The 26,191-nt window shown below is 44.8% G+C and overlaps 3 protein-coding genes, 2 long non-coding RNA genes and 1 pseudogene across 12 annotated transcripts; 4 read left to right on the forward strand and 2 right to left on the reverse strand.

The window, feature by feature from the left end:
* Nucleotides 1-696: 696 nt before the first annotated feature.
* LOC9266316 (uncharacterized) lies at nucleotides 697-2,374 on the reverse strand. Its single transcript, XR_010740785.1, has 4 exons — nucleotides 2,289-2,374; nucleotides 2,126-2,191; nucleotides 1,724-2,022; nucleotides 697-1,660 (listed from the first exon to the last, which is right to left on the reverse strand). It is a non-coding gene; the product is annotated as an uncharacterized lncRNA (long non-coding RNA).
* Nucleotides 2,375-2,680: 306 nt separating this feature from the next.
* On the forward strand, nucleotides 2,681-3,596 carry LOC136356248 (uncharacterized; annotated as a pseudogene).
* A 5,289-nt stretch (nucleotides 3,597-8,885) lies between these two features.
* On the forward strand, nucleotides 8,886-13,151 carry LOC4337401 (uncharacterized). Of its 3 annotated transcripts, none has more exons than XR_010740786.1 (4): nucleotides 8,886-9,821; nucleotides 9,967-9,986; nucleotides 10,115-11,112; nucleotides 12,866-13,151. XR_010740786.1 is itself a non-coding variant. In XM_015778857.3 (4 exons), the coding sequence occupies exon 4, from the start codon at nucleotides 10,340-10,342 to the stop codon at nucleotides 11,321-11,323; it is 984 nt and encodes a 327-aa protein (XP_015634343.1). In that variant the 5' UTR covers nucleotides 8,886-9,287; nucleotides 9,569-9,821; nucleotides 9,967-9,986; nucleotides 10,115-10,339; the 3' UTR covers nucleotides 11,324-11,726. The 3 variants fall into 3 exon arrangements, 2 of the variants coding, with proteins under 2 accessions (XP_015634343.1, XP_025880293.1); XM_015778857.3 differs by lacking the exon at nucleotides 12,866-13,151 and having other exon boundaries at nucleotides 8,886-9,287; nucleotides 9,569-9,821; nucleotides 10,115-11,726; XM_026024508.2 differs by lacking the exon at nucleotides 12,866-13,151 and having other exon boundaries at nucleotides 9,970-9,986; nucleotides 10,115-11,726.
* Nucleotides 13,152-17,478: 4,327 nt separating this feature from the next.
* Nucleotides 17,479-23,138, forward strand: LOC9268644 (probable protein arginine N-methyltransferase 6.1). 6 transcript variants are annotated; one of them, XR_001545688.3, is made up of 15 exons: nucleotides 17,479-17,713; nucleotides 17,859-17,924; nucleotides 18,024-18,092; nucleotides 18,590-18,625; nucleotides 19,059-19,124; nucleotides 19,398-19,466; nucleotides 19,576-19,653; nucleotides 19,856-19,934; nucleotides 20,048-20,142; nucleotides 20,238-20,322; nucleotides 20,572-20,753; nucleotides 20,863-20,981; nucleotides 21,456-21,542; nucleotides 22,411-22,517; nucleotides 22,620-23,138. XR_001545688.3 is itself a non-coding variant. In XM_015781782.2 (14 exons), exons 1-13 carry the CDS (start codon nucleotides 17,525-17,527, stop codon nucleotides 21,496-21,498), a joined length of 1,176 nt encoding a protein of 391 aa, XP_015637268.1. In that variant the 5' UTR covers nucleotides 17,479-17,524; the 3' UTR covers nucleotides 21,499-21,542; nucleotides 21,879-22,196. The 6 variants fall into 6 exon arrangements, 3 of the variants coding, with proteins under 3 accessions (XP_015637268.1, XP_015637269.1, XP_015637267.1); XR_001545687.3 differs by having other exon boundaries at nucleotides 22,418-22,517; XR_010740787.1 differs by having other exon boundaries at nucleotides 22,464-22,517.
* On the reverse strand, nucleotides 22,881-25,012 carry LOC4337402 (protein ASPARTIC PROTEASE IN GUARD CELL 2-like). Its single transcript, XM_015781780.3, has one exon. The coding sequence runs from the start codon at nucleotides 24,546-24,548 to the stop codon at nucleotides 23,127-23,129; it is 1,422 nt and encodes a 473-aa protein (XP_015637266.1). The 5' UTR covers nucleotides 24,549-25,012; the 3' UTR covers nucleotides 22,881-23,126.
* A 198-nt stretch (nucleotides 25,013-25,210) lies between these two features.
* On the forward strand, nucleotides 25,211-25,746 carry LOC136356096 (uncharacterized). The gene is made up of 3 exons (XR_010740788.1): nucleotides 25,211-25,351; nucleotides 25,454-25,524; nucleotides 25,618-25,746. It is a non-coding gene; the product is annotated as an uncharacterized lncRNA (long non-coding RNA).
* Nucleotides 25,747-26,191: the final 445 nt, after the last annotated feature.

Genomic DNA, 26,191 nt, shown 5'->3' on the forward strand with positions numbered 1-26,191 from the left:
GGAATCCAAGCTAAGTCCCCCACTTCCTACTACGCGCATATCGTTCCGACTCCTATAGTTCACCTCCTTTTGGCACTAAAAGAAGTGATTTTGGTATAATAATCCTATTTTTGAGCTAGGATAGCACAAACCTTACCATTTTTTTTTATTTCGGCAAGCATGTCCCAATTCAGGAAACAAAATCTAAGACATACTCCCTTGTTTCAAAGCGATTAATAATATTTCAAAGCGACTTAATTATTATAATATGAAAGGAAGACTTATAATATGATGAACAGAGACAAAGTAAGATAGAAAAAGTGAAACCAAAACCATGAAGGAAAAAGTGTAACCAACACAATGAAGAATGTGAGCCGGTAAATTAGTAATCCGTTATTTCTATAGTGACGTTCTTTTCTCTTGAAGATGAAGTTTTATACGCAAAACGAGATGATATTAATATATGATTAATTGGGTTTTAATTATTACAAACTAGAAAATAGATTAATATGACATTTTAAAGTAACTTTCATATAGAAAGTTTTCGCACGAAACGCATCGTTTAGTAATTTGAAAAGCGTGCCACGAGTATCCAAAATTTTATCAAATTTTGTTGAAGAAAAGAACAGGGTCACAGTGATACCAATTAATTACAGTTATAATTATGATCCTAGAGCTCAACACTCGGCAAGCCAAGTCGTCACTCATATAAGGAGATAACACAAATTAAGAGTGCCATTAAATGGTAGCATGACTTCATTACAAACCACTGCAGAGGTGACTATCAAAATACATCGAAGTATGAAATGGACAGCACAGGAGAATGTCCGAACTTGTTCACAACACTGCCCAGATGGTATCGCTGCCAGCATACAATCTCGATTTATGAGGGATCATTTGGAGTTCCCCTTTCCTACTGTTGTCGTTGCCATTGGCATGATAAACACTCGGCACCACCTCCACACCGGTCAAGACAGTAATGTTCTTCCCAATTAATTCATCGGAGTCCCCTTGGGGAGTCTTATTGTGAAAGAACCTTGCAATGCAGAACTTGCCCGAGCCAAGGTTGACAAGTTGAGAATCCTTGCATCGCTTCCATTCCTCTGGCTGGTCAAACTCCTTACAAGTAGCTAGTAGCTGTGGCTGGGAATTCATCGATGAGAGATCAGCAGCAGCCAAGTCTTGGGTGTCGGCAGAAATGCCAACCCAGAGCTTGAGCTCAGGTACATACTCAACCTTGCCGGTGAAGGGTAGCATCCATTTGCCGAGGTGGCTCCATGTGAAGCTCCGCATGTCCATACAATAGGTGCCGACACCTTTTACAGAGATGCAGATGTTCGAGCCGTCACCAAGCAAAGCATAGGAACTGATCTCCAGGTACCTGCCCAAGTATGCTCTGTCATAGATACATGGCGGTGGCAGGAGGATCTGGCGGGTCCAGGACTTCAAGGTGCTGCTTCCACGATAGTGGCAGTAGATGAAGGCCTCGAATTGATTGTTTCCTAACTTTCCTGTTTTACTCCTCTTATCCATTATGTAAAGGTTGCCACCGTCGAAGTCACCGGCTTCCTCCAGGCAGGGGACGAAGATGGAGATGGGTATCTCCTTGGGCTGGTGAAGACAGGGCAGCATAACCACGCGTCTTCTTCCGCCTCAAAGATAAAGCAGCGTCCCGACTGGTCTGCACACACCACCCTGCGATCAAAAAGCGGCAAGCAGTCTATCTTCCAATAGTCGTCAATACCTGAACGTGAAGCTTGGAAGTTGAAGATGGGGCTTGGAAGTTGAATCCTATCCATGCTGCTTACGGTGGCGGTGGCGGCCTCCTCCTTATTATTGTTCTGCTTCTGGATGCAGGCATCAGCCGCGACAACTTTGGACTCTGGTCCGTTTCGGTTCGGTGGAGTAGCGTTGAAGAAATTGTGGAGCGTGAGGTCGATGCAGCGCAGCGATTTGGATTCTGGGAAGCGGCTGTCCATGATCAGATTCAGAAACCTCCGAGAGAGGGCCATTATCGGAGTGAACTTCAAGATAAAAAATAAACTACAGGAAAAGCATTTGTTACCAAGAAGAAGGATGAAATCATCAAAATCAAAATAAACAGGAAAGATTTGTTTACCAAGGGAAGGGGAAAAAACATGCCTACCTTAGGTCCAGGTACAGCTGCTATTGTGAGGGAATGAGTGATTCCAGCAAGGAGGAGAGCGTATAGCTGCAGGGTTGGCAAGAAGGCATCAAGTGAGCAGCCTTATAATCATCAGAGAGAACAAGGAAAGAGAGTGGATGTAGATCTCGGAGAAAGGGCATACCTCGCCAAGCCGGAGAAGGGAAGGAGGAGCACCCAGCACCCCCAACAGAATGGCGGCGGCCGGCGGGGATGGGAGTAGGGAGATCTGCTAGGGATAGGTTCTGCCGAAATCGCTAAAAAGCGATCAGTCGCGGGCCTCCCCTCCTGCGCGGCGCGGCCACGTGGCACGCGCGGAGAGGGGGCCGCGGTGGAACGGCGCGGGAGCGCCGTGCGCGCGTTTCTCGTTTTCTTTTTCGTTTTTTTTCTTTCGGTTTTTCTTTTCGTTTTTTTCTGTTTTTTTCCAGATTTGGCGTTTCTCGTTTTTTTTCTTTCGGTTTTCTTTTCGTTTTTTTCTGGTTTTTTTTCTATACGTGGTGTTTTTTTTGTTTTTTTCTTGGTTTTCGGTTTTCAAATATGTATGTATTTACATATATACAAAGTTTGTATACGCGTACACAAAGTTTGTATACAGTAGTGTAGTAGTAGTATAGTAGTACACCGAAGGTCCCTCAACTTGTCATCGAGTTAAAAAATCATCCTCGAACCGTAAAACCGAATACAACGCATCCCTCAACGTACAAAACCAGTGCAAACTAGGTCCCTCGGGAAGAAGAGGCTGACACGTGGGACCCACGCTGAGTCGGCTACCATGTCGGACAAAACCGGAGTCACGCTGCCCGCTGTTCTCCTTCTCCGCGCTAGTTGTTCTTCTCCTATTCCAGCCGCACCACTAGCTTGCCGCGTCTCACGTCGCAGTGAACCAGCAGGTGAGCTTGGTGCTGGATGCGGCGGCGGCGGAGGCGGCCGGGGTCGGGGTCAGGAACGGCGCGGTGGTGGACATGGGCGACGAGGAGGAGAAGGGGAGTAGGTCGAGGCGGATGCTGATAGTAGTGACGACAACGCGGTCGGATGGCGGGGTGCGGCAGCGGCGCAACGCCGCGCTCGCCCATGTCGAGAAGCACCGCCTCTTCAGCGTCGTCCACTTCGCCCACGCAAGCGGTGTCTACGACGCCTATTTCTTCGATGAGATCCGCCAGATCGAGCGATGTCATGGCCGGTGAGAAGGTCGCCGCCCACTGGCCTCCCCACCCCCCTTGCTTGCCCTACCTCCTCCCTCGATGGCGGCCCGCCTCTGCGCCTGCGGCCTCTGCAATGGCGGGCGAGAGCGGTGGCGGAGCAGCGGCGGCGGCGCGTCGCTAGTTGCCAAGCGTCGCCGTCGTGTCGACCATCGTCGGCCGCCAACGCCCTCGTCCTCTCCCTCCTCGCCCCGCCGAAGGCAACAGCCCGCCGACGTCCTCCCTAGCTGCCTACCCAAACAGGAGAAGAGTGAGAGAGAGAGAGAGGAGAAAGGGAGAGGAGGGAGAGGGTGATGACATGGCCAGCTAACATGTGGGGGCACACGTGGGTCCCACGCTGACTCAGCCGCCAAGTTAGACAAAACTGGGTTGGAAAACCATCGAGGGACATATTGTGACTGGTTTTGGTTAGTTAAGAGACCCCGCATATCTGGTTTTACGGTTCGAGGACGTTTTTTTATCCTGATGACAAGTTGAGGGACCTTCGGTGTACTTATTCCAACTATTTATATATACTAGCAAAGTGCCCATGCGTTGCATCGGCAACACTCAAATTTCACGAGATGATTAATTTTTAAGATTGGAGCACTTTAAAAGAATGATATTGCTAGAGAAATTACACAGTTACAACTCATCCCTAACAAATAAATCAATCCAAACGTATATGACGGATCTACCTTCTATGACAGATAAGTAAAAAGCAAGGAAATAAAATTACTACTTCCTCTGTTTTATAATGTAAGTCATTTTAGTATTTCCCACATTCATAGTGATGTTAATGAATCTAGATAAACATATATGTCTAGATTTATTAGCATCAATATGAATATGGAAAATGATAGAATGACTTACATTATGAAACGGAGGGAGTATAACACTTCCATTGAAAGTAGGATGTTCGGCATAATTTGTTTCGTATAGAATGGCACACAATCAGAAAAAAGCCATGAAGCAAAATAATCAAGCTAACTCAAATAACTTGATTAGCTCAAATTCTAAGATAAATACTTAAAAATTAAATGGAAAAAAAATACAACTTGATTAGCTCAGATCTTGAGATAAAGACATATAAAAAATAAAAGAGAAAAGAGAAAGCTGTCATCTCGTTGTCGTCGTCCCTACGCCATTTGGTGCCTGAAGGGAAGTTCCTCGGCCCGGTGCAGTTCTCCACCGCCGGGTGCATCGCTGGCTTCATGTGTGTGCGTCGTCGTCGTCGAGGGGAACGACCCGGCCGCCGTCGGCAGCCAGGAGATCGCGGTGCCCTACCGCTATACCCGCTACTCAAGCACATGCAGCAGGCGCAAGCTAGGGCATGGAGATGTCGAGGAGGACGAAGCTGAACCGTCTTCGGTATGTCGTCTTGCCCGTTGCTGACCTGGCGAGCTCGTTGCCATGGGCCGGCTCGTCGCCACTCCCCCTGACGTTCGCGCTTCTCCCCAACGGTGGCCCGACGTGGAGCGGAAGGCAAAAGATGAGGTAGCACCGATCTGATGAAGCGGAAAGGAAGGGAAGAGAAGAGATATAGTCATTGACAGGTGGGCTCCACAAGATGACTCGGCAGCTTAGACCAAGTCAAAGCGTCACATCAGCGAAACCTCCCTTCAAAACCACTGATAGAGTTAAATTAAACCAGTTCTAATAGTTGAGTGTAAAGATATGTGGTATTGTGATTCAGGGATGTGAATTAGATTGAAGTTACTCCCTCCATCCCTAAATGTTTGATGCCGTTGACTTTTTTAAACATTTTTGACCGTTTGTCTTATTCAAAAAATTTTATGAAATATATAAAACTATATGTATACATAAAAATATATTTAACAATGAATCAAATGATAGAAAAATAATTAAAAAATACTTAAATTTTTTTGAATAAGACGAACGGTCAAACATGATTAAAAAAGTCAACGGTGTCAAATATTTTGGGATGGAAGGAGTATATGGGAGGGAGTTAAAATTAGGGGTGCAAGTGGGGCTGGCTTTTTTTATGGCCCGTAGTCCCGCCCCACAAAAAAGCCCGTAAATTTGCGGGCGGGCCATCCCGTATGGTTTTGCAAAATTGTTTGGCCCATCCCGCATAGCCCGTTGGGCGCCACCACATTAGGGCACGAGACTGGGTCTCTGGGAGACGCGAGACACCGCCGCAGCCGAGACGGGAGACGGCGGCGGTGCTACTCTCGTCTTCCTCGTCGCCCATCCATCTTCCTCGGCGAGACGACGCCGCAGCAGCCATCCCCAACCCCCACGTGTGTTCGGTGCGAGCCTGCTACGCTACCCGTGCTGCTGCCTCCAACTCTCTACCCATCACTGGCTCCATCGGCCTGGGAGACTGGGAGCAGGTAACTTCGAGCTGCCATGGAAGAGGGCTGCAGTTCCAATTGGCCGGCCACACCTTGTGCCGCAGCGACGACGGCCGGTCAATTGTTTTTCCTCCTTCAAGATTTGTTTGTTCTTCAAGCAGCAGGGGATTTGTTTCTTCAAGATTTGTTTGTTCTTCAAGGAGCAGGGGATTTGTTTGATGAGAAGTGATTTCTACTCGTTTGGATTATTGAATAAGAACTTCAGATTAAATAATAAGCATTTGGGTGAGATTTGGTTTTGGATCAAGTCGCTAAGAATGGTTAGCAGGCCAGGACTGGCTTGGACTATACTTGTTATGTCATTGAAAAATGAAGTGTTGAACACATGTTAACATCCTTATGTACCAGTTTGATGTAGACCATGTGCACCGGGCTTCATCCGAGCTGTCGATGGTCGCCTGGTCCTTTACGTTGCCCCATCACGCCGGCCAATGCTTGGTGGCTCAAGGTGAGGCATGGACTATGAGCAGCAATACCGTCATTGATTTGTCCCGCGGTCCCGCCAATAACTTGTTGCACCTCCTTGATTTCTCTGCTCTAGCAACTTGTGCGACTTTTATTTTTCTTCTTTTTTTTCTAGGATTATCGGCTGGTTTAGTTCTAATGCATGCAAGACTATGATTGCTCGATTGTTTTTTCAATCGATCTTTGATGTTATGATTTGTACTCCTTACGCGATTAGGATTTTGTATGGATCTCTCTCTCTCTTTTGCTTTGGTTGTTGTACGCGATTACGCACGTGCGGAGACGGAGGGCGTCGCTCGGTCGGACTCACGGACGAAAAAATTATGATGATCAGAAAGTTACTTATTTTTGAAGTAGTTAATGTGTCCCGAAATAATAATGATGTTTTCGCCGATAATTTAGTACGTCGTCCGTATTTGAGTCGGTTTCTAAGTTCGTTCGTTTTTTTAATACATCAAGTATTTATCTTGAAGGTTAGTGAAATATGCGTTGAAGGTTAGTGAAGCGCAGGGCCTTGCTAGGGGTGAAAAAAACTGACCGCTGGTGAGTCGATCATCGGATTCTACTCTGCGGTACGGTCTGGGGTTTATGAAGATCGATTCTTGTTTTGTTTATCCGGTCTAGGTACCCGAAAAAGCCGAAATACCAGATGATCATGTGCTTTCCCACTCCCATCATCTATCCCATCCCTACTCCCAGCGCTTGAGCTCCCCCATCCGCCGTCCATACATCCATCAATGGGGTGGGAAAAAAAAAGTCCAAACTGAAAGAGCATGATGGAGACTGAAAATATCGAGACTAAGAAATTCCGTCGTAAGTATTTAATTTATTTTAGTTAGCAGCCTTCATTAACCGAAACGAGAAAAATATCTCTTTTTGTCTGACAGAGTACATTATACTCCCTCTATTCGAAATTGATCTACATATTTTAAAGGTACATCAAGACCAAGAAAAGTTAATAACTCTCTTATACTATATTTACTCTAGCAACAAACTCAATGCATGCACCATCCCCACTATTTTCTGGCTAATAGCAAATCAAGATATTGTATGTGGGTTATAAATGCTTATGTGCATGGATGCATGCATCAATGTTCATTTACTCCAATGTACAAATAACAAATAGACCTAATGAATGAACACAAATATGTAGATCATTTAGGAATAACCTCAAAAAAGACTATATATAAATCAATTTGGAATCGAGGGAGTAGTTAATCTATTGAATGGAAGTAGGAGTACGTACTACTAAGAGCAAGTCTAATAGTACAGCCCACTACTAGCTCTAATTCATCTATAGCCAATTTAATAGCTAATTCATACAATAGTTGTTTACTATACTATTAATATATGGTCCCACCTGTCATACACACAGTATGTCTTAAAGTCTGTGCTGTAGCTGGCTACAGATCTGTAGCCCGCTGCTCTTATCTCTCATTGTATATCTCATTAAAATATATTTATAGCTGGCTAATAGCATTAGCCTGCTATTGTACCTGCTCTAATTGAATAGTACGAGCACCCACCAGTAGCAAGTGGTCCCATCGATTTGCACGTCGTGTTCACCAAAATACTATTTTCGGTTATTTTTGTAAATAGAAATGTTTTTGCAATTTTACTATTTTCTCAGACCAAAATACCCTTGATGTAGACCCCACCTGTCATTCCCTCTCCCCCTCTCTTTCCCCTCTTCCTGTCTCGAGGACGGGCGCCGGTGGCCGGCGAGCGTGGCCTAATGCACGTCGTCGAGCTGCTCCTCGGTGGCACGGCGGCATCCCCGGCTTGGAACACCTCGAATTTCGAGAAGCACGGGCAGGGGAAGGGCACTCATAAGCAGCGCCCGGACGAGCGCGGCGTCCCCGTTGCCGGCGGCGAGGAAGAGCGCACGCCTTGAGCCACACCACCCCGGCGTAGTTCACGTCCGCACGCCCAGACGCGAGCAGCTCCCCGGCCTCCCTCAAAATATGCGGTGGCGATGCTCTGCTCTGGTCTTGCTGAGTTGTTGCTTCTGCTGGTCGCCACATCTTGAGGAGTAGGGGCAGCCAGCGACAACAGTAGCAGTGGAGAGAGTTGGGGAAGATGAGTTGCTGTTGCTGGCCGAGGCCTACCAGAGCGCCATCGCGGATGTCCGCCGCGCGGCGGGGGCTTCCGGGACCATGGGTTACCCCGAGGGCGGCAGGCGCCTGGATGACGAGCCCGTCCACAAGGAGCTGCACGGTGTTCCGCGGCGAGGAGACCCACGTCGAGCGCGTGCGCGAGGTCAATGGCGAAGCCGACGTCGAGCAGGACCTCGGAGATGCGGACAGTGATGGCGTGGACTACCTCAGCGGCGATGAGGACTACGTCGGTCGCGAGATCCACCGGCCACTGCCCGCCTCCCGGCCGCCGGCCACTGCCCGCAGCACGCCACCCCCACCAGCCGACGGCGTCATCGAGAGAGGAAAAGTGGTAAGAGAGAGGGAAGAGACTATGACAGGTGGGGCTCGCGTCAGAGGTATTTTGGTCCAGAAAAATATAAAATTGAGCAAAAACATTTTTATTTACAAAAATAACCAAAAATGGTATTTTAGTGAACACCTTCAATTTAGGATGGCATTCCAGTGAATCACTTTGAAGCGGTAGCATTTCAGCGAAAACATTCTTTTATGATAGTATAATCCCAATTTTCTCCCTACAGAGAAAATTGGGATTAAAACTCCCAATTCATCGCTGCTCCCCTCCAGCACCGCGCCTCTCGCTTCCTCCGTCTCTGGTCGCGCCTCTCGCTGCCTCCACGGCTCCACCCCATCCGCGCCGCTCGCTGTTTTCCTCCACCGCGTTGTCTCTATCCCCACCGGCACCGCTCGCTGCTTCCATGCATCGCTCCGCAGCTCCGGCAACCGGATTAGGGACGGAAGGGCGCGGGGAAGACGGAGAGGAGAGGAGGCAGATGAGGCTGCCGCAGCCGCCGCCGCTCAAAGCGTCCAGATCTGGGTCGTCCTCTCCGATTCCTCCTGCTTTCTCTCATCCAGCATGATCTTGTGGCTATAAGATCTGGCGGCGGTGAGCTCGGGGGCGCCTGATCCAGCAACCCGCCCGCTGTAGTCGTTGAAGAAGAGGGTGAAAACCCTCAAGCGGCTAGAGGTAGACCAAATATTAGTTTTTTTAATTGGTATTTTTATTTGTTTTTTAAGCTTTTGTTCTTGTTCTTGGCTTTGTGGTGGTAGTATTAAAGCTATGAAACTTTGGGACAATTATTCCAACTTTGGGAGGATTTTGTTAATACAACTTGGTTTTCCTTTCTTTGATTCTGAGGATGCAAACAACGATCGGGGTTCAGGACGATGGGCGCGATGGGATTTGTTCTTGACTGTTTTATTTATTTCGGATTCTTTTCGATCCGAGTAATCGGGTATGATGCGCAGGGGTGGAGGGGATCGTGAGCAATGCGGACAATTAGCGCTTACACGGACGAAAAACAAGTGACGAAAGGAAAAATACGAATCTTTTAATTAGGTTATTAGTTAATATAAGATATAAAAATACGAATCTTTTAATTAGGTTACCCAAGTCGGGTAGACCTATCCCTAGCAGATCTCCCTACTCCCATCCCCGCCGGCTGCCGCCATTCTGTTGGGGGTGCTGGGTGCTCCTCCTTCCCTTCTCCGGCTTGGCGAGGTATGCCCTTTCCCCGAGATCTACATCCACTCTCTTTCCTTGTTCTCTCTGATGATTATATAAGGCTGCTCACTTGATGCCTTCTTGCCAACCCTGCAACTATACGCTCTCCTCCTTGCTGGAATCACTCATTCCCTCACAATAGCAGCTGTACCTGGACCTAAGGTAGGCCTGTTTTTTCCCCTTCCCTTGGTAAACAAATCTTTCCTGTTTATTTTGATTTTGATTTTGATGATTTCATCCTTACTTCTTGGTAACAAATGCTTTTCGTGTTGTTTATTTTGATTTTGAAGTTCACTCCGATAATGGCCCTCTCCCGGAGGTTTCTGAATCTAATCGTGGACAACGGCTTCCCTGGATCCAAATCGCTGCGCTGCATCGACCTCACGCTCTAGAATTTCTTCAACGCTACTCCACCGAATCGGAACGGATCAGAGTCCAAAGTTATCGCGGCTGATGCCTGCATCCAGAAGCAGAAGAATAATAATAAGGAGGAGGAGGAGGCCGGCGCAAGCAGCATGGATAGTATTCAACTTCCAAGACCCATCTTCAACTTCCAAGCTTCAAGTGTGGCCCATCACTGGGAGATTGGATGCTTCCCGCTTAGAGGTCGCGAGGTGCTCTGCATCGACCAGAATGGGTGTTGTTTTCTCTTCGACGGAGACACACGCAACGCTGTTACCATGCCCGGCCTCTGTCAGCCCAAGCGATTCCCACTCTCCTTGTTTGTCCCCAGCACCGGAGTTGATAATGACAGCGGCAGCCTCTTCATCATGGAGTCTGTTGTTAAACCGAAGTCGACAAGCAGTGGGCCGCGCAGCGATCAGTTTGAGGCCTTTGTCTACCGCACGCCCTCCCCTCGCCGCCACCTTTCGTCCACCTGCCAATCCCTCCCTCCACCCCCTTTCGTCCGAGACCCCAAATTCTCCAACATACGCACCAAGATCACCTCGTACGCAGTGGTTAGTGGTGGCTCTGAGATGTGCATATCGGTTGAAGGGGCTGGCACTTACTGCATGGACACAGTGAAGCATACATGGAGGCATGTCGGTGAGTGGATCTTGCCCTTCAACGGCAAGGTTAAGTATGTACCCGAGCTCAAGCTCTGGTTTGGCCTCTCTGCCAAGACCAACCACTTGGCTGCTACTGACCTCTCCGCCATGGACGACGACTGCTTCCAGCAGCCAGAGCTATTGAAAACTTGGATGGAGCTTTCCCCACCCAAGAATTGGTGGGATTTATCCAACTCTCATCTTGTCAGTCTGGGCTCTGGCAGGTTCTGCATTGCAAGGTTTTTCTACACTCGCCATCTCATGGGCTACTATTATGATCAAATAGTTGATAATCGTTTTGTTGTCTTGACTGGTGTCGATGTCGTGCCGTGTGTCCATGATACTAGTAGTGGCATTGCAAATGGCGGCACGGGGGATCTCCGAATGATCAAGTATGAGTCTAAACTTCACGTGCCTAATGGCAGCGGTGAGATCGAGAGAGTGTTCTGAATAATTTGGATCTTGCGTTCAACTCTCTTATCTATTACTCCCTCAATCTCTAAATATTTGACGCCGTTGACTTTTTTAAACATGTTTGACCATTCGTCTTATTCAAAAATTTAAGTAATTATTAATTCTTTTCTTATCATTTGAATCATTGTTAAATATACTTTTATGTATACATATAGTTTACATATTTCATAAATTTTTTGAATAAGACGAACGATTAAATATATTAAAAAAAGTCAACGGTGTCAAATATTTAGGGACGGAGGGAGTATGTAGTATGTCTAAATAATTTTGGGACTAGGGCTGTAAAAGACATCTGGGTATTCCGTTTGGTTTGGTAGTGTGTATTATGTCCTATTTTAGTTTCGTTAATTTATTCCTGAGATATTGATGTTTTCTGTCACCTACGGTAGTACCCTTTCCAACTAGTAAGGCAGTCAGCGTGCACGTAACCAAACAAAACACTCAAGTTTATATAGAAATGCAGCAACATCAAATTAATTTAATTAAAATTATCTTTGAATATACTTTTGCAATAGTTTGTTTGTTGTTGAAAATAGTACTACCTCCGTTTCACAAGGTAAGTTATTCTAGCATTTCCTATATTTATATTGATGTTAATGAATCTAAATAGATATATGTGTCTAGATTTATTAACATCAATATGAATATATGAAATGCTAGAATGACTTACATTGTGAAATGGAGGGAGTACTGTTTTTTCTTTAGATCTAATCAAACTTCCAAAAGTTTGATTTGTAAAGGTAAATTCCTTTCATTTGATAACAGAGGGAGTACTACAGAATCCATTTATTAAGATACTAGTGATTGCGTTAATAAAAAAAACACAACAGCAAAATAACCTATTTTTTGGCTTGCAAGCATACAATGACAGATTTGAGATTTCTGGAGAGAGTTATTGTATTGTTTATATTGTTTAACTAAGGGGGTGTTTAGATCTATGGTTGTAAAGTTTTGGCGTGTCACATCGAATATATGGACACACATTTGAAGTATTAAACGTAGACTAATAACAAAATAAATTACATAATCCGCATGTAAATTCGAGACGGATTTATTAAGCTTAATTAATCCGTCATAAGTAATTATTTATTGTAGCACCCCATTGTTAAATCATAGAGCAATTATGCTTAAAAGATTCGTCTCGCAATTTACACGCAATCTGTGTAATTAGTTATTTTTTTCGTTTATATTTAATACTCAATGCATGTGTCCAAATATTCGGTGTGAGAGGGTGAAAAATTTTGCGAGGGGATCTAAACAGACCCTAACAATATGCCGGTACTAACGTACGGTGGCATTTGTTCTTTTAACTTTCACTATGTTGCTTATGAAAAGCAAGTGCACAGAAATTGCTTAACAAAAGTTTTGGTACGTAGCCTCATTTGTAAAATAACATCGCAACTTTGAAAGAAAAATGATATGCCTTGGTCTTTTTTTTTTTTGCTAAAATTACTAAAACATATATACTGGCTTTCATTTGGTGAATAAATTCATATAACATTTGCATCTGGTGAATAGATTCAGGCAATAATTGCATCCTCATGGTAAAAGGAGGAACTATGGAGACGACATCATGAGAAACCTTTTCACACTTACTGCGTCTGAATTTCATTTCCTGGAGTGTTAGTCATGTACCTCGGCTATGTAACAGAGTAGCTCATGAACTGGCAGCTATGGGTAGTGTCTGCGATCCGACGGAGGCCCCTGTTTTGGCTCCTATTCCGGCACAAATGATGTACCTGGTTGTTGATGATTCAGCATTGTCATAGTAATGGAAATCCTGATTTCCCCTAAAAAAAAAAACTTTTCACACTTGCATGCCTATCTTTTATTTATTTTCTGTGATACATGATTAAGATGGTTAACTAAGATCTTATTAGTGCTGATGAGCAAACCAACTGCAAAATTCCCAAGAGGTTAATTTAGCATGTTGGCAAACTCTATGTTGGTCGTTAGACCTCAAACCCAGAGTATAAACCTCATTATTATGATAGTTGATTTTTGTACCTAACATTTCGTCAAAATAATACAACGCAACTTTTCTAGTGCATGCACAACAATTTGGTCCATACACGAACAAGAAGTCTGCCCGTTCGTCATGGGAATATCTTCAGGAAGTTCTAGTGTTGCGCTCGCAATTCACACGAACAGGAACGCATTGCACACGCCACGGGCCTCCCTCTTTTCTGCTGCTCCTCCTCATCTCCCTTTTGTTGTGCATTTGCTCACATGATCAGCAATTATAATCCTCCAAAAAAACTTTAGCTCCATTCAAATTATCTTTCAATTCTCCAGAATGAAGCATAAAAAGTTAAAAACTGCTTTGTTCCAACGCATAAATGTAGAACTAGAAGCTGTAAAAGAAATGAGGTATTTAATAAAGCTAAGTAATTTGATAGGAATACAGAACTGCTGATTGAAACTTGAATACTCCCTCCATCCACAAAAGTTACACATATTTCACATTTGAGTTTTTCTAAATAAATTGTTCCTATTTGTAGTCTTTATGCACTTAAGACTTAAATGAATAGATAAATTAAATATTTGATTAGAACTCAAGGATTCATCTAAATACTCATTGGTTGCATGATTGCATTTACTCTTTAATTTTGTAACATCCAAGATGATTTAATTTCTCCTTGGTCATGGTAACAAAAGTAACAGGAAGTAATAGGTGTAACTTTTGTTGATGAAGGGAGTATAATATAAGTGATAGGCATTTAACATTGTAATAATATATACTCCCTCCGTCCTATAATATAAGGGATTTTGATTTTTTGTTTGTATTGTTTGACCTCTCGTCTTATTCAAAAAATTTTGGAATTATTATTTTTTTTGACTTACTTTATTATCCAAAGTACTTTAAGCACAACTTTTCGTTTATTATATTTGCATAAATTTGTTGAATAAGACGAGTGGTAAAACAATATAAGTAAAAACTCAAAATCTATTATATTATGGGACGGAGGGAGTAATATAATATAGGAAAATAATTATATACTCCGGTGAGTACGTACACATGCTTCAGTCGACCGTCCATCCATTCAACCAACGCAGAGATCACATATCCGATCGAACCTACACAGCCAAAGAGATCCCGGGATAATTTAACTAACCATCGCTGATTATTTCTCAGTAAAGCGAGACATCTCTGGCGAAACAGACGCGGTGGCGTGCGTCCATGGCGCTATCCATCGGCAATTCGGCCATGATGCCAGCGCGATCCGTCGGCGATTCGGCCAGGAAGCGAGGCCCGGTGGCTACAGGTAATCCATCGGCGGTACAGCGACGACGGCGTGGTGGTCCATCTCGGCCGATCGGCGTCATGACCTGGGCACAACTAGGCACTACTCCCCCGTCCTAAAAAAACTCAATTCCTGAGTTTCCATGTCTAACGTTTGACTGTTCGTCTTATTTGAAAAAAATATGAAAAAATTAAAAAGATAAGTCATGCATAAAGTATTGTTTATGTTTTATCATCTAACAATAAAGAAAATACTAATCATAAAAAAATTTCATATAAAACAGACGATTAAATGTTGGACACGAAAACCGAAGAATTCGGTCATTTTGGGACGGAGGGAGTAGCATCGAAGGAGATCGTCTTCCCTGTCGTTGGTACCAATCCTTGATTTCTGACTGCTAGATATTCTAATTCATGGAATCATGGTCGCTTCTAAATCTCTGCCATCTTTTCCCCACTTTCGCAGTGAGCCAGGGATCAAACAGAACCGTACGTAGTATCAATATTGGCAGAGGCTTCCATAACCTGGAGGCAAGCTGTCCAACGATGGCAGCTTGCTCACACGGATCCTCGATTGACGATGGTGTCTAGTCAATGAATCACGGCAACGTCCGGTAGAAACCTATCCGCCGTATCTTGATGGATGGCATGTACCCGGATTACAAGGGATATCGCATCCTTCTTACCGCCGATCACCCTGCCCCTAAATAAAGGGGATCGGCAGCACTCCTAGGGGGTTAGGCACTCTCTTCACTCAACACTCAATACACAGATAATCCACCAAACAACTGGACTAGGGTATTACCTATCCTGAGGGACTGAACCCGTATAAATAAGTGTCACCATTTCTTTCTAGCATCTAGCGCACCCTATAAATTTTATTGCCGATCTTAGAAATCGACACAAGTGCTAGGAGGCCCTCGTACTCCAATTATACTTATTTCAATTTCAGCTGAAATTAATGAGCTCACATACTCCTATTATAAGTAAAAACTTGCCGCATTATTATGCAGTGTTCTAAGGTCATACAATCTGCAGTTTTGCAGTTACTGAAATGTTCACAGATTCAGGCAACTCAATGCTCAGCAAGCAACAACAACCACTCATATACCAAATTAGACATTTGCAACCAGGTTCTCATATATCCCTGTTCAGCACATCAGAACTGCTGAATAATGTTTCACCTTTTTTTATGACAAAAATCAAGATTACATAATCAATTTCCACGATACAGAACCTGAGAACCACACAATACAGAACCACAGAGCAGGGGCAGGGGCATTTCACAATACAGAACCACACAGCCTTGGGGGCATTTTCGCAAACACCTCGCGGACACAGGAAACGGTGCAGCGTTCTCCACTGGACGAAGCCGTGCGACGGCGTCCCCCCTCGCCGGTGACGAAGTGGGTGACTGACCGGTGCGGGCTCGTACGCTGAACCCCATCAACGAGTCGAGGCCGCCGAAATTGGAGGTGCGGCGCGGGCGGAGTGTGTTCCTGACGACCGGTCGGAGCACCGCGGCCTCCTCCACCCGCCGGGCTCGGGATGTGGCCCTGCCCGCCTGCATCAGCGCGCCATCAGCCCTGCCGGCCGGCCGCCTCCACGCACCCCCGGTCGCAGCGGCAGGGCAGGGCGGCCTGGCGCCTCTTCGGTCGCGGCGGCGGCGCTGGCGGACGCCGATCTGGAGCGAGGTGCGAGGCCGTCTCAGGCCGCGTGGCCTCCTGTTAGGCATTTGTTTTGCCTGCGTGCGGGCCCAAGTAAAGCAGCCGTTCGATTCGGTTTGGACGGCCAAGATGCACGCAGTGTCATCCTGTGACATGCATATACTAAAGCTGTGTTTGTTTCAATTAAGATTATTGTAATCTAGATTATTGAGCCAGATTACTATAAGCTGGATTATAATAAGCCGACATAGAATAAATTGTTACCTGTTTGTTTCTCTGGATTATTAGTTGTTTGTTAGCTGTTAGCCACCTAATAATCTAAAAAAACACCTTTAGAGTGGATTATCATATTATAGTAATGTGGCTTATAGATTATAATAAGCTATCACAATAAGCTATCTGTTTGTTTCAACTTACTCCTAATAATCTAGATTATAATAATCCTAAGGTGGTGATTGGATCCAGGGACTAAACTTTAGTCCCTGTCATATCGGATGAATTTGGAGTATTAAACATAGGCAACTTATAAAACTAATTACATAAATAAGAGCTAATTCGCGTGACAAATTTTTTAAGTCTAATTAATCCATAATTAGTGTATGTTTACTGTAGCATCACATAGGCTAATCATGGATTAATTAGGCTCAATAGATTCGTCTTGCAAATTAGTCCAAGATTATGGATGAGTTTTATTAATAATCTACGTTTAATATTTATAATTAGTGTCCAAACATCCGATGTGAGAGGGACTTAGTAAAAGTTTTAGTCCCATCTAAAAAGGCTAAGGCCCTGTTTCTTCCAGCTTGTGATTATTATAATCTAGATTATTGAGTCAGATTACTATAAGCTAGATTGTTATAATCTGTATTAGAATAAGCGGTTAGTTGTTTCTTTCCTAGATTATTAGAGTCTAGATTATTGGGTTTGCAAGTCTAAAGAGGAAGTGGGGTGGCATGGTGGGTAATTTTTCACTCAATAATCTAAAAAAAAAGTTCACCTAAATGAGCTTATCAGATTATAATAAGCTGAGCTTCAAATTATAATAAACTAATTTAATAAGTTATCTGTTTCTTTTAGATTACTCATGATAATCTGGATTATAATAATCCAGAACTGCAAACCACACCCCACCCCCCCCCCCCAAAAAAAAAAAAAAGCGCAAAGCGACGGGAGGTCGGAGCGAGCAGAGAAGAACGCATTTGATTCAGAAATCTCCATTTGAATCTCTCTCGTCTCCCCTCGATCCCTAGCTTCCTCCCTGACACCATGCTGCCGTCGCACCTCAACGGCCACTCCCCCCTCGCGCGCCGCTGCCCTCGCCTCTCCGCCGCCTCGCCGCCAGCCACCGGGGATTCCGATGCGGCGGCGGCGGCGGCGGACGCTCCGCTGGCGGAGCACGACCGCATCTACTTCCAGTCATACTCCCACATCGGAATCCACGAGGCCATGATCAAGGTAAGCCGCCATGCCCACATCCGTACCCGATTCAGTCGCCCTCTCCGTCCAAACCCTAAACCCCCACAACCCCTGGGCCGACCCGTGTTGTGAGTCCGAAGTCGCGATTTGGTGGGGATGACGTGTGTTCGGTTTCGTTGGGCAGGATCGCGTTAGGACGGATGCTTACCGCTCTGCCATCATGCACCACCAGAAGTTCATCGAGGGGAAGGTAAATTTGCTCGCCGAATTGGGGGTGGATGATTATTGCGTGCTGTTGGGATTGGATTACAAATTTCGGTGATTGATTTCGAAACTTTATGCTATGCAGGTTGTGATGGATGTGGGGTGTGGAACTGGAATACTCTCGGTGTTCTGTGCTCGCGCTGGTGCAAAATGTGTAAGCTACAAAATCCCTGTGCTGAGATGATTGGCCAATTTAAATGCATAGCATAATGTTTGGATCATGCTTGCAAAACTAATTTGACCGTGCTCTCTCATCCAGTGAATCCTACTTTAGTGTAAAGAAGTACATTTTGTGCTGATTCAGAGGTACTAGTATAGTTTTGCATGCTTGCAAATTGAGCAGCGATAAGTGTTGTAAGATGGATTTTTTTCAATGCTTCATTTTGTTGTGCTATACAAAAGGAAAAACCAGCTCAGTTCTTGTTTGTGAAAGAAAAACAGCTTTTAATTTTATCATTTCTATGTCCTAACAAAAGTGACATGGATCTGTGTGTGCTAACTAACTGATGGCAGCTGTGTTTTTCCCTGATTCAACTAGATGTTAAGTCTTGTAGTATATGGCACTCTTAACGTATTTTTCTGTTTTCACTGGTCCATTTGTCTGCCTTATAACAGTGAACTTTTTCCATGTGTATTCAAATGGACTTACAGGTGTATGCAGTGGAAGCTAGTGAAATGGCAACTCAGGTAACATTATTTTTTAGGATATATACTCTAATATTAAATTGTATTCTTTCCATATCTTGTTTGTTGTTCTTTTGTTGTTTATGTGTGGACCATTTTTTTAGTTATACAATATAAGGACATAGAATACACGGTTGCAAAATGACAGCACTCAAGTGTATTCATGAACTAGGTGTTTGTAGTGGTATCCATAACAAAGATTGACAGTGAAGCTTCCTACTCATCTTCTATAAAATACCAGTTACCAGTTAATACTACCAGTCACAACTCACAAGAGAGTATATAACAATATATTAAAATAGTGTATTGATCTTGATCTTTGCAGATATTGAATATTAGTGTCATATTTATAGTAATCTAGCGGATCATACTATTTTGAAAAGTAACTACTCTTATGGGTATGCTGCGGCAAATAAATGTACTCCTTTTTGCGCAGGCTCGTGAAATTGTAAAGGCAAATAATCTGGATGATAAGGTCGTCGTTGTTCATGGACGCGTTGAGGTAAGATTCTGCATTTATGTTTTTTTTGGTTATATGTATTCTCTCAATCCCTAAGTATTTCACTGGAAGAGTTATCTGCATTTGCCAAGTAGGGTCTACTAGATTGAATACAAAGTTTGGATTATCAGGGCATAAAGCTTGTGTTTCCTTCTCTATTTTCACATGATACAATCTCTGAGTCATTATTGTTTGAAAATATATTTACATTAGTATTTTTACATCTTTACTTTTTTTATCTGCATTTTTTTAACTTACACTGAATTGACAGTGCAGGATGTTGAAGTTGAGGATAAGGTTGATGTGATAATATCAGAGTGGATGGGTTATATGCTTCTCTATGAGGTTCATTCTTTTATATGGTTGTTTTTTGCGTCACAATTTGATATTCTCTTATCTTCCCTAGTTCTATCTCCTTCTGATTTCTCTAGTTCTGTTTTCGTCTGATCTGCAGAGTATGCTGCCTAGTGTCCTGTTTGCAAGGGATAAATGGCTTAAACCTGGTGGTCTTATCCTTCCATCTCATGCTACGGTATATAATTATCACATGTCATTTTATTTCTCATGCATGTGCATATAAAATAAGATAGACCTAGAGAAAAAAAATCCTACTTTTGCAACCAATATCTTACCTATCTTACATGTGCATACAAATTACAGAACAGTTCTAAGCCTTGGCACAAATTGCAGAACAGTTCTAAGCCTGATTAACTATGTATCCTTCTTTTCGATAGCTCTTCATGGCACCCATAACAAATTCTGAGAGGTATGAAGGAAGTGTTGATTTCTGGTCTGATGTCTATGGCATAAATAGTAAGTTACTATTGTTTTGTTATTAGAGCCGCATTATGCATCACATTCACCATCTCATGTTGGATGCTGATTTTTGCACACTATAACTTGATTTCGTGCTTGTACTGCTACAGTGTCTGCACTTGTGCCACTTGCCAAAAAGTTTACATCGGAGGAGCCCTCCATTGAAATAATCGGTGGAGAGAATGTTTTGAGCTGGCCATTTGTGGTGAGTCTTCACAAGACTGTTGTGGATAATACTTTTCAAATAAATAACCATATTTACCTGTTGAGGCTTATTAACTTCTTTATGTCTACTTACAGGTCAAACACATAGATTGCTACACTTTTAAGGCCGAGGAGCTCAAATCTTTCACAACTAAATACAAAGTTTCATCCATGATGTTAGGTGAATCGTCTCTTTTCCTGTATAATATTATTCCTGATGCCGAATCTGCTATTTGACTCGAATCTATAAAATCTTCTTCAATCTTCATCCACATACAGTTTATCATATGAAACATCAATGCTCAGCTGCATTTTTCAATGTTTATTCAGTTCTGAAACTACTGATCGGTCTTTGATTGCTCATCTTTCTGTTTATACACCATACATATCCTATCTTAATTTGCTGATAGAAAATATCTTCCATGTGAAGCTCCCATTCATGGCTTTGGTTTATGGTTTGAAGTGGAGTTCAATGGCCCTTCAAATCCCACAGACAAATCTCCTTCCGATTTGAATCCACTCGATGTTATTCGTAAGAAAAGGCGCCGAGGATCAGAAGATCCAGTGGTGCTATCCACAGCCCCAGAGGATGAGCCAACTCATTGGCATCAGGTTCTGATTTCTGAAAATGGTGTTATCCTTAATTGATCTATTCAATATATTACGCTATTCCTGCTCTTCTTGGTGTAAATGTGTAATATGGTCATTTCTTGTTCTGCAGACTATTCTGTACTTCCCTGATCCTATAGAGGTGAAACAAGACCAAATTATAGAAGGCTCTGTAAAAGTGTCTCAGAGTGAGGAAAACCCACGTTTTCTGAATATTCAACTAGATTGCACGTAAGTTCTTACTAGAGATTGCTATTTTGTCGTCCGGCTCAACACAGTTGCTCGATAGATGTTATAATCTTGTAGTTACATGGATTCAGATTTAGCCAAGCTACACAAGCACTCTGAATTCCTTATAGCATGCTCTGTTTTGAATTTTGTCCATGGTGTCAGGATGTGAATTATGCTGCCCATATGGGCGATTGAAATTTGCAAGGATGATAAATTGCATACATTGCCTGCTTGTGCCTCTAGCGGATCATTTTGTTGGATTCTGATATAGAAGTCCCTGTTTCCTAGCAAGTTCGAATTTACATTTGTGTAGTACTATAGCTTGATTTAGTTCATTTTGAGCTTTGGTGCAAGTTTTGTTTTAAGCAGCTGTCCTGCTGTATGTATATTCTAACTTGGTACAAGTTTTGTTTGTGAATGAAAGTTATATAATTTCTCGCTTTCCCTCTCTGACGCTATGTTTGTGTACAACAGCACGGGAGGCCAAACATTGGTGAAAGATTATGCCATGCGATGAATGGTGTTCTTAGTTTGCTGATCTGGATTCCCCGACTTCTGATGGTAAGATCCTACAACTTGCAAGAGGGTCTCTTCCAGCAATCATGAACTGAGGTCATTGGCAATTGATGCTGAATTGTTGTATGCATGTTGATAACAGTAACGAGAATTCCTCCACTTATTTTCTTTCCTTTATTCTTTTGAGTTTTTCCTTGTGTTTATTTTTTCTAGTTTTCACTGGCGATGTAGATGAACCGAGAATGCAAATTTTCGGTTTAAGTGCAGTGGAGATAGGATTGCATTATTTCAGTTTGTCGAATGCTTTAGTTTTGTGGATGCTTTTTCGTTGGTATCTTGTCTGACTTTGATGTGCTTAACTCCGAGTCTCCGTGTCAGCAGTCAGGATGAGAGATAAGGGTAAAGTGAGAAGATGGGAAAAATGGAGACGAGCTGTTTTTCTCTTGAACCAAAAAGGCTACAGCATAACCTTTGCCTGCTGTGACATTGAGCTTTTACTTTCTTGAGACGCTTGTACTTTAGTCATTGCGTCAGCCTGCACAAAGTGAGCCTCTTTTTTTTTGTTGGTGGTGTTCCAGCTCAAAGCGACCAATGTGGTTGAATTGGACCTTTTGGTTTCACCCAATCGTGAAGCAGGATGTAGACTTAAGATTTTCTGTCAGATAGATTGACTTAATGAATCTCGTGATATTCTTCTTTCGCTGCAGTAATAAACTATAGTTAACGTGCCTGTAGATTAAAGCTGCTGTAGCCATCGTAAACTTTAACCCCTTGAATTCTTACTTCCCGGTGTTGACTGGTGAGTGCTGACAGTCAGGTGCTTTGAGCGTGCAGTCGTGCGTGTGTTCACGTGGATGCGACTGACACTGGTCTTAATTTACTAATCTTTTCCCTGACACTGCTCTGTTTGAAGTTTCCAGATAAATTATGTTAAGCGTGATCTTACGTGTGCATCATTTCCCGCAGCAAATGGCTGCTAGCGTTGTCTCCACATCTGCACAGGCCACAAGCCCACAACAGGTCAGGTTGAAATGCAAAAGCTGATGTGCTACATTATTGTTCCCAGGACATCACCCCTAACGCAAGCAAAGCTAACAAACTTGTTACATTTGTCTGCACCAGGGGCTGTATTATCATGCATACAGATACAGTGGTAGAACTGAACCTGTCACCAACTCACCATGCATGGTTAACTCATCATTCTTCCAACTTGCATGCATTGCACAGTTGCAGTACATATTACAGTACTTGGCCATTTGACAAGTTCAGAACTTCAGGAAAGGCCTAATAGCTGCACTTTCTCTGGACAATACTTCCTCCGTTTCACAATGTAAGTGATTCTAGCATTTTCCCTATTCATATTAATGTTAATGAATCTAGATAGATATATATGTCTAGATTTATTAATATCAATATGAATGTGGGAAATGCTAGAATGACTTACATTGTGAAACGGAGGGAGTAGTATCTATCTATACATAATATGTACGGTCATACTCCGTATGTGCCCATACTTGGCAAGCACGTGTGTGCCACTCGAGGGGTATACGTGCTACATGTGGAGTAGTAAAGTATAGGTACTTGGTAGCCTGATAGCGAGTACGAGTAGTGTACTGCTTATATATACTTCTAGCATGTATTGGGTCCGAAGCCGACGTATCCGTTGGCTGAGTCGACGGTGATCTGGATCCCTTCCTGCTGTATGTTCCCCAGGATGGAGATCCCCGACGACGACGGCGCGAACGCCAGGCAGAACACGGCGCCGCCGACCTCCACCAGCAGGTTCCTCGCCGGCAGCGTCAGCACGGCGCCCTGGTCGAAGTAGAACGACACGGTCGGCACGCGCACGCTCGCGTACCCGCTCAGGTCGTAGCACGTGTCGAGCAGCGACACGGCCGGCGAGCGCGGGAGCGCGCCCATGGCGCCGTCGAACGCGCCGCGCAGCGCGGCGTACGCCTCCCGCGGGAGGCGCGTCACGGCCGTGCCGGTGTCCATCACCACGCCGCCGGCGCCGTCCTCGGTGAGCTGGAACAGGCTGTCCTGCAGCGGCAGCCTCTCGCCGCCGACGCCGATCCCCGTCAGCCCGACGTAGTAGAAGCTCGACGCCTGGTTGTTGCGCACGAGCGGCACCCACACGGCGCCCACGGGGACGGCCTCGGTCCGGCCGAGGACGAGCGACCCGGCGCCGCCGGCGCCGCGGCTCGCCAGGCAGTAGCTGAACACGCCGCCCGCCGCGCCGCCGAGCTGGCCAACGAGCGACATGGCGCCCCAGCCGAGGCCGAGCAGCCCGGCCGCCCCGACGAAGAGGCCGCTGTTGCGGTGGCCGCAGCCGATGGCGACGCCCTGCACCGCCGTGCCGCCTAACGTGAGCGTCTCGAGCGCGAGCTCCCCCTTGGTGTACGACCCGTCGCCATACGTCACCGAGTAGTCGCACTTCCCCGCGTCGCCGCCGCCGCCGCACCCGGTGCCCGACAGCGTCCGGCAGATGGCGGAGCCGCACGACACGCCGGAGAAGGACGACGAGGCGGCCGGGTCGAACAGCGGGTCGGTCTGCGCGTAGCACTGCTCGCAGGGGCGGCACTGCACCCAGATGACGTCGCTGCCGGAGTCCACGACGAGGTACTGATCCGTGGGCGGCGAGCCGACGCCGACGCGGACGAAGTACTCGCCGCTGCCGTCGTCGACGCCGGGCACCACCTCCGACACCAGGTCCTCGGGGAGGTACGGCGACGTCGAGGCCACCAGCCGCTTCTCCAGGTGCTCGACGCGGGCATTGTCGCGCGCGACGAGGCCGACGACTTGGTGCCGGCGCGACGGGTACGTGGCGCCGGAGATCGCGTCGCGGTGCACCAAGGAGAGCGAAGGGTTGTTGTTGTTGCGGCTACGGTGAACGGCCGACGCCGACGCCGACGACGACGATGACGCCGGCGTGGTGAAGTTGTGAGGGTTGATGTAGTGGAAGCGCGGCGGCGAGGCGGGGGAGACGATGAGCACCGATGTGGAGACGAAGAGGAGGAAGAGGATGACCTTGCCGTTGGCGACGAACTCCATGGTTTTCTTGGCACGTTTTTTCCCTCTTGGTGTAGTTGAAATGCTTTGCAAGTGTGTGAGGAGGCGCGGGCGAGGCTGGTGAATTTATCTCTCTGTGCCTGGGAGCCTGGCCGTGGCACTAGTGCAAGTCTCAAAGTGTCAAGGTCTGCAACTAGTGCTATGTACTTGTACAGATGTAGTGGTATAGTTGTTGGGAGTAGATGTGTCTTCACCTTTCGGATCTTTGACGCTATCAATTCTTCCATGAGTGAAATTCTTTTGTTGGAAGAGTGAAACTATTTCTTCATGCATGATATCAACCACTGTTTTAAGGGAGAAAAAAAAAGTTAGGGAGTTGATCAACCAGAGTCCAGAGCCCAAGACTCAAGCAAATGTAGTTTTTGCTTGCAAAATGCAGAAAAGTGACCGACTTTTTGCTACCGATGGTTTGAAGTTTAGAACCTGGACAACTTCTCTGGGTTCATTCAGAAATTTCTTCAGGAATTAACTTGTCACGTTAGTAAACTTTTCCTTATCGGTGATCACATCCTGACACAATGGAAAAAACTTGAAGACAAAAGCATTCATCAGCCTAACTCGTGCGTGCGTGCAGCATTAGTGGAGTTGGATTACAGTCAGTTTGACAGCGAGGCAACATGATTCAGTTTTGTCCGTTTTTGGGTTTTTGAATCTTTTAAGGTGATGCCTTTAATAGTTTGCACGAACAAAAAGGCCTTTCGCATTTAGATTCGATATCGTCCTTTGCCTTTCTTGATGCTTCTTTTTCTTCTTCGCCGGCAGATGCAGCACATAAACGAATATTGGTATGTATATACTTGCTAATTCCAGCTCTGACAGAACAAGTTCATGAAAAAATGTGGCAAGTTAACCCTTTGATACCACATTTTTCGCTGTAATTGTGACAGATTTCTGGAGGCATGCAGCCATGGAACTCAAGTACTAGCACAAGTGTCATGAACTGAACCTACTCGCCAAGGTAGAAAGGAATAATCTTTATTAATCATGCCTATTGGAGATTGCAGCATGGTGACGACTGACGAGGACTAACTGATTGTGTTTTGATGAGAAGGTGCTTTCAGATGTCCCTCTAGCCTGTATCGATCAAAAGCATGAAGGGACCGCACAAAATTAAGCTCCAGTTTGCATGCTGGATTAGCCTTTAAGATTGGTTCTGAAAACAACAAAAAAAATTCTGCTAGCTGATATTCAAATTAGCAGGTACTGAGATACTTCTGCACATGCTCACCAAGGCAGGGAATCATGTACAGATACAAAATTCAGCATAAAAATACAACAGAGTCTACTATACAATCAAACATGAAAAGTATAAACAGAGTCTAGTATATATGCCATGCTGCATCTAGAAACAAAACGTTTGCATGCATGCAATTGATAATCAAAACTTGATTACAAGAAGAAAGTTACTATCATTGTTGTCTTTTTCCAACTAATTATGATGTGCCAGTGAGTGGGATGAGTTAGAAAGTTAGGTTTCTTTTGGTTACTTTTGTAGGCTGTGTGGAGAGGGATTGTGTGTAAGCATATACTGTACTAACATATCATCATCTAAATATATGCAAACACATGTCATTGTTCAAAACATGACATCTGAGTCGGCCGTCTTTTTGTCGTTGAAAACAAGT

Source organism: Oryza sativa, chromosome 4 (genome assembly GCF_034140825.1).
Source record: "Oryza sativa Japonica Group chromosome 4, ASM3414082v1".
NCBI lineage: Eukaryota > Viridiplantae > Streptophyta > Magnoliopsida > Poales > Poaceae > Oryza > Oryza sativa.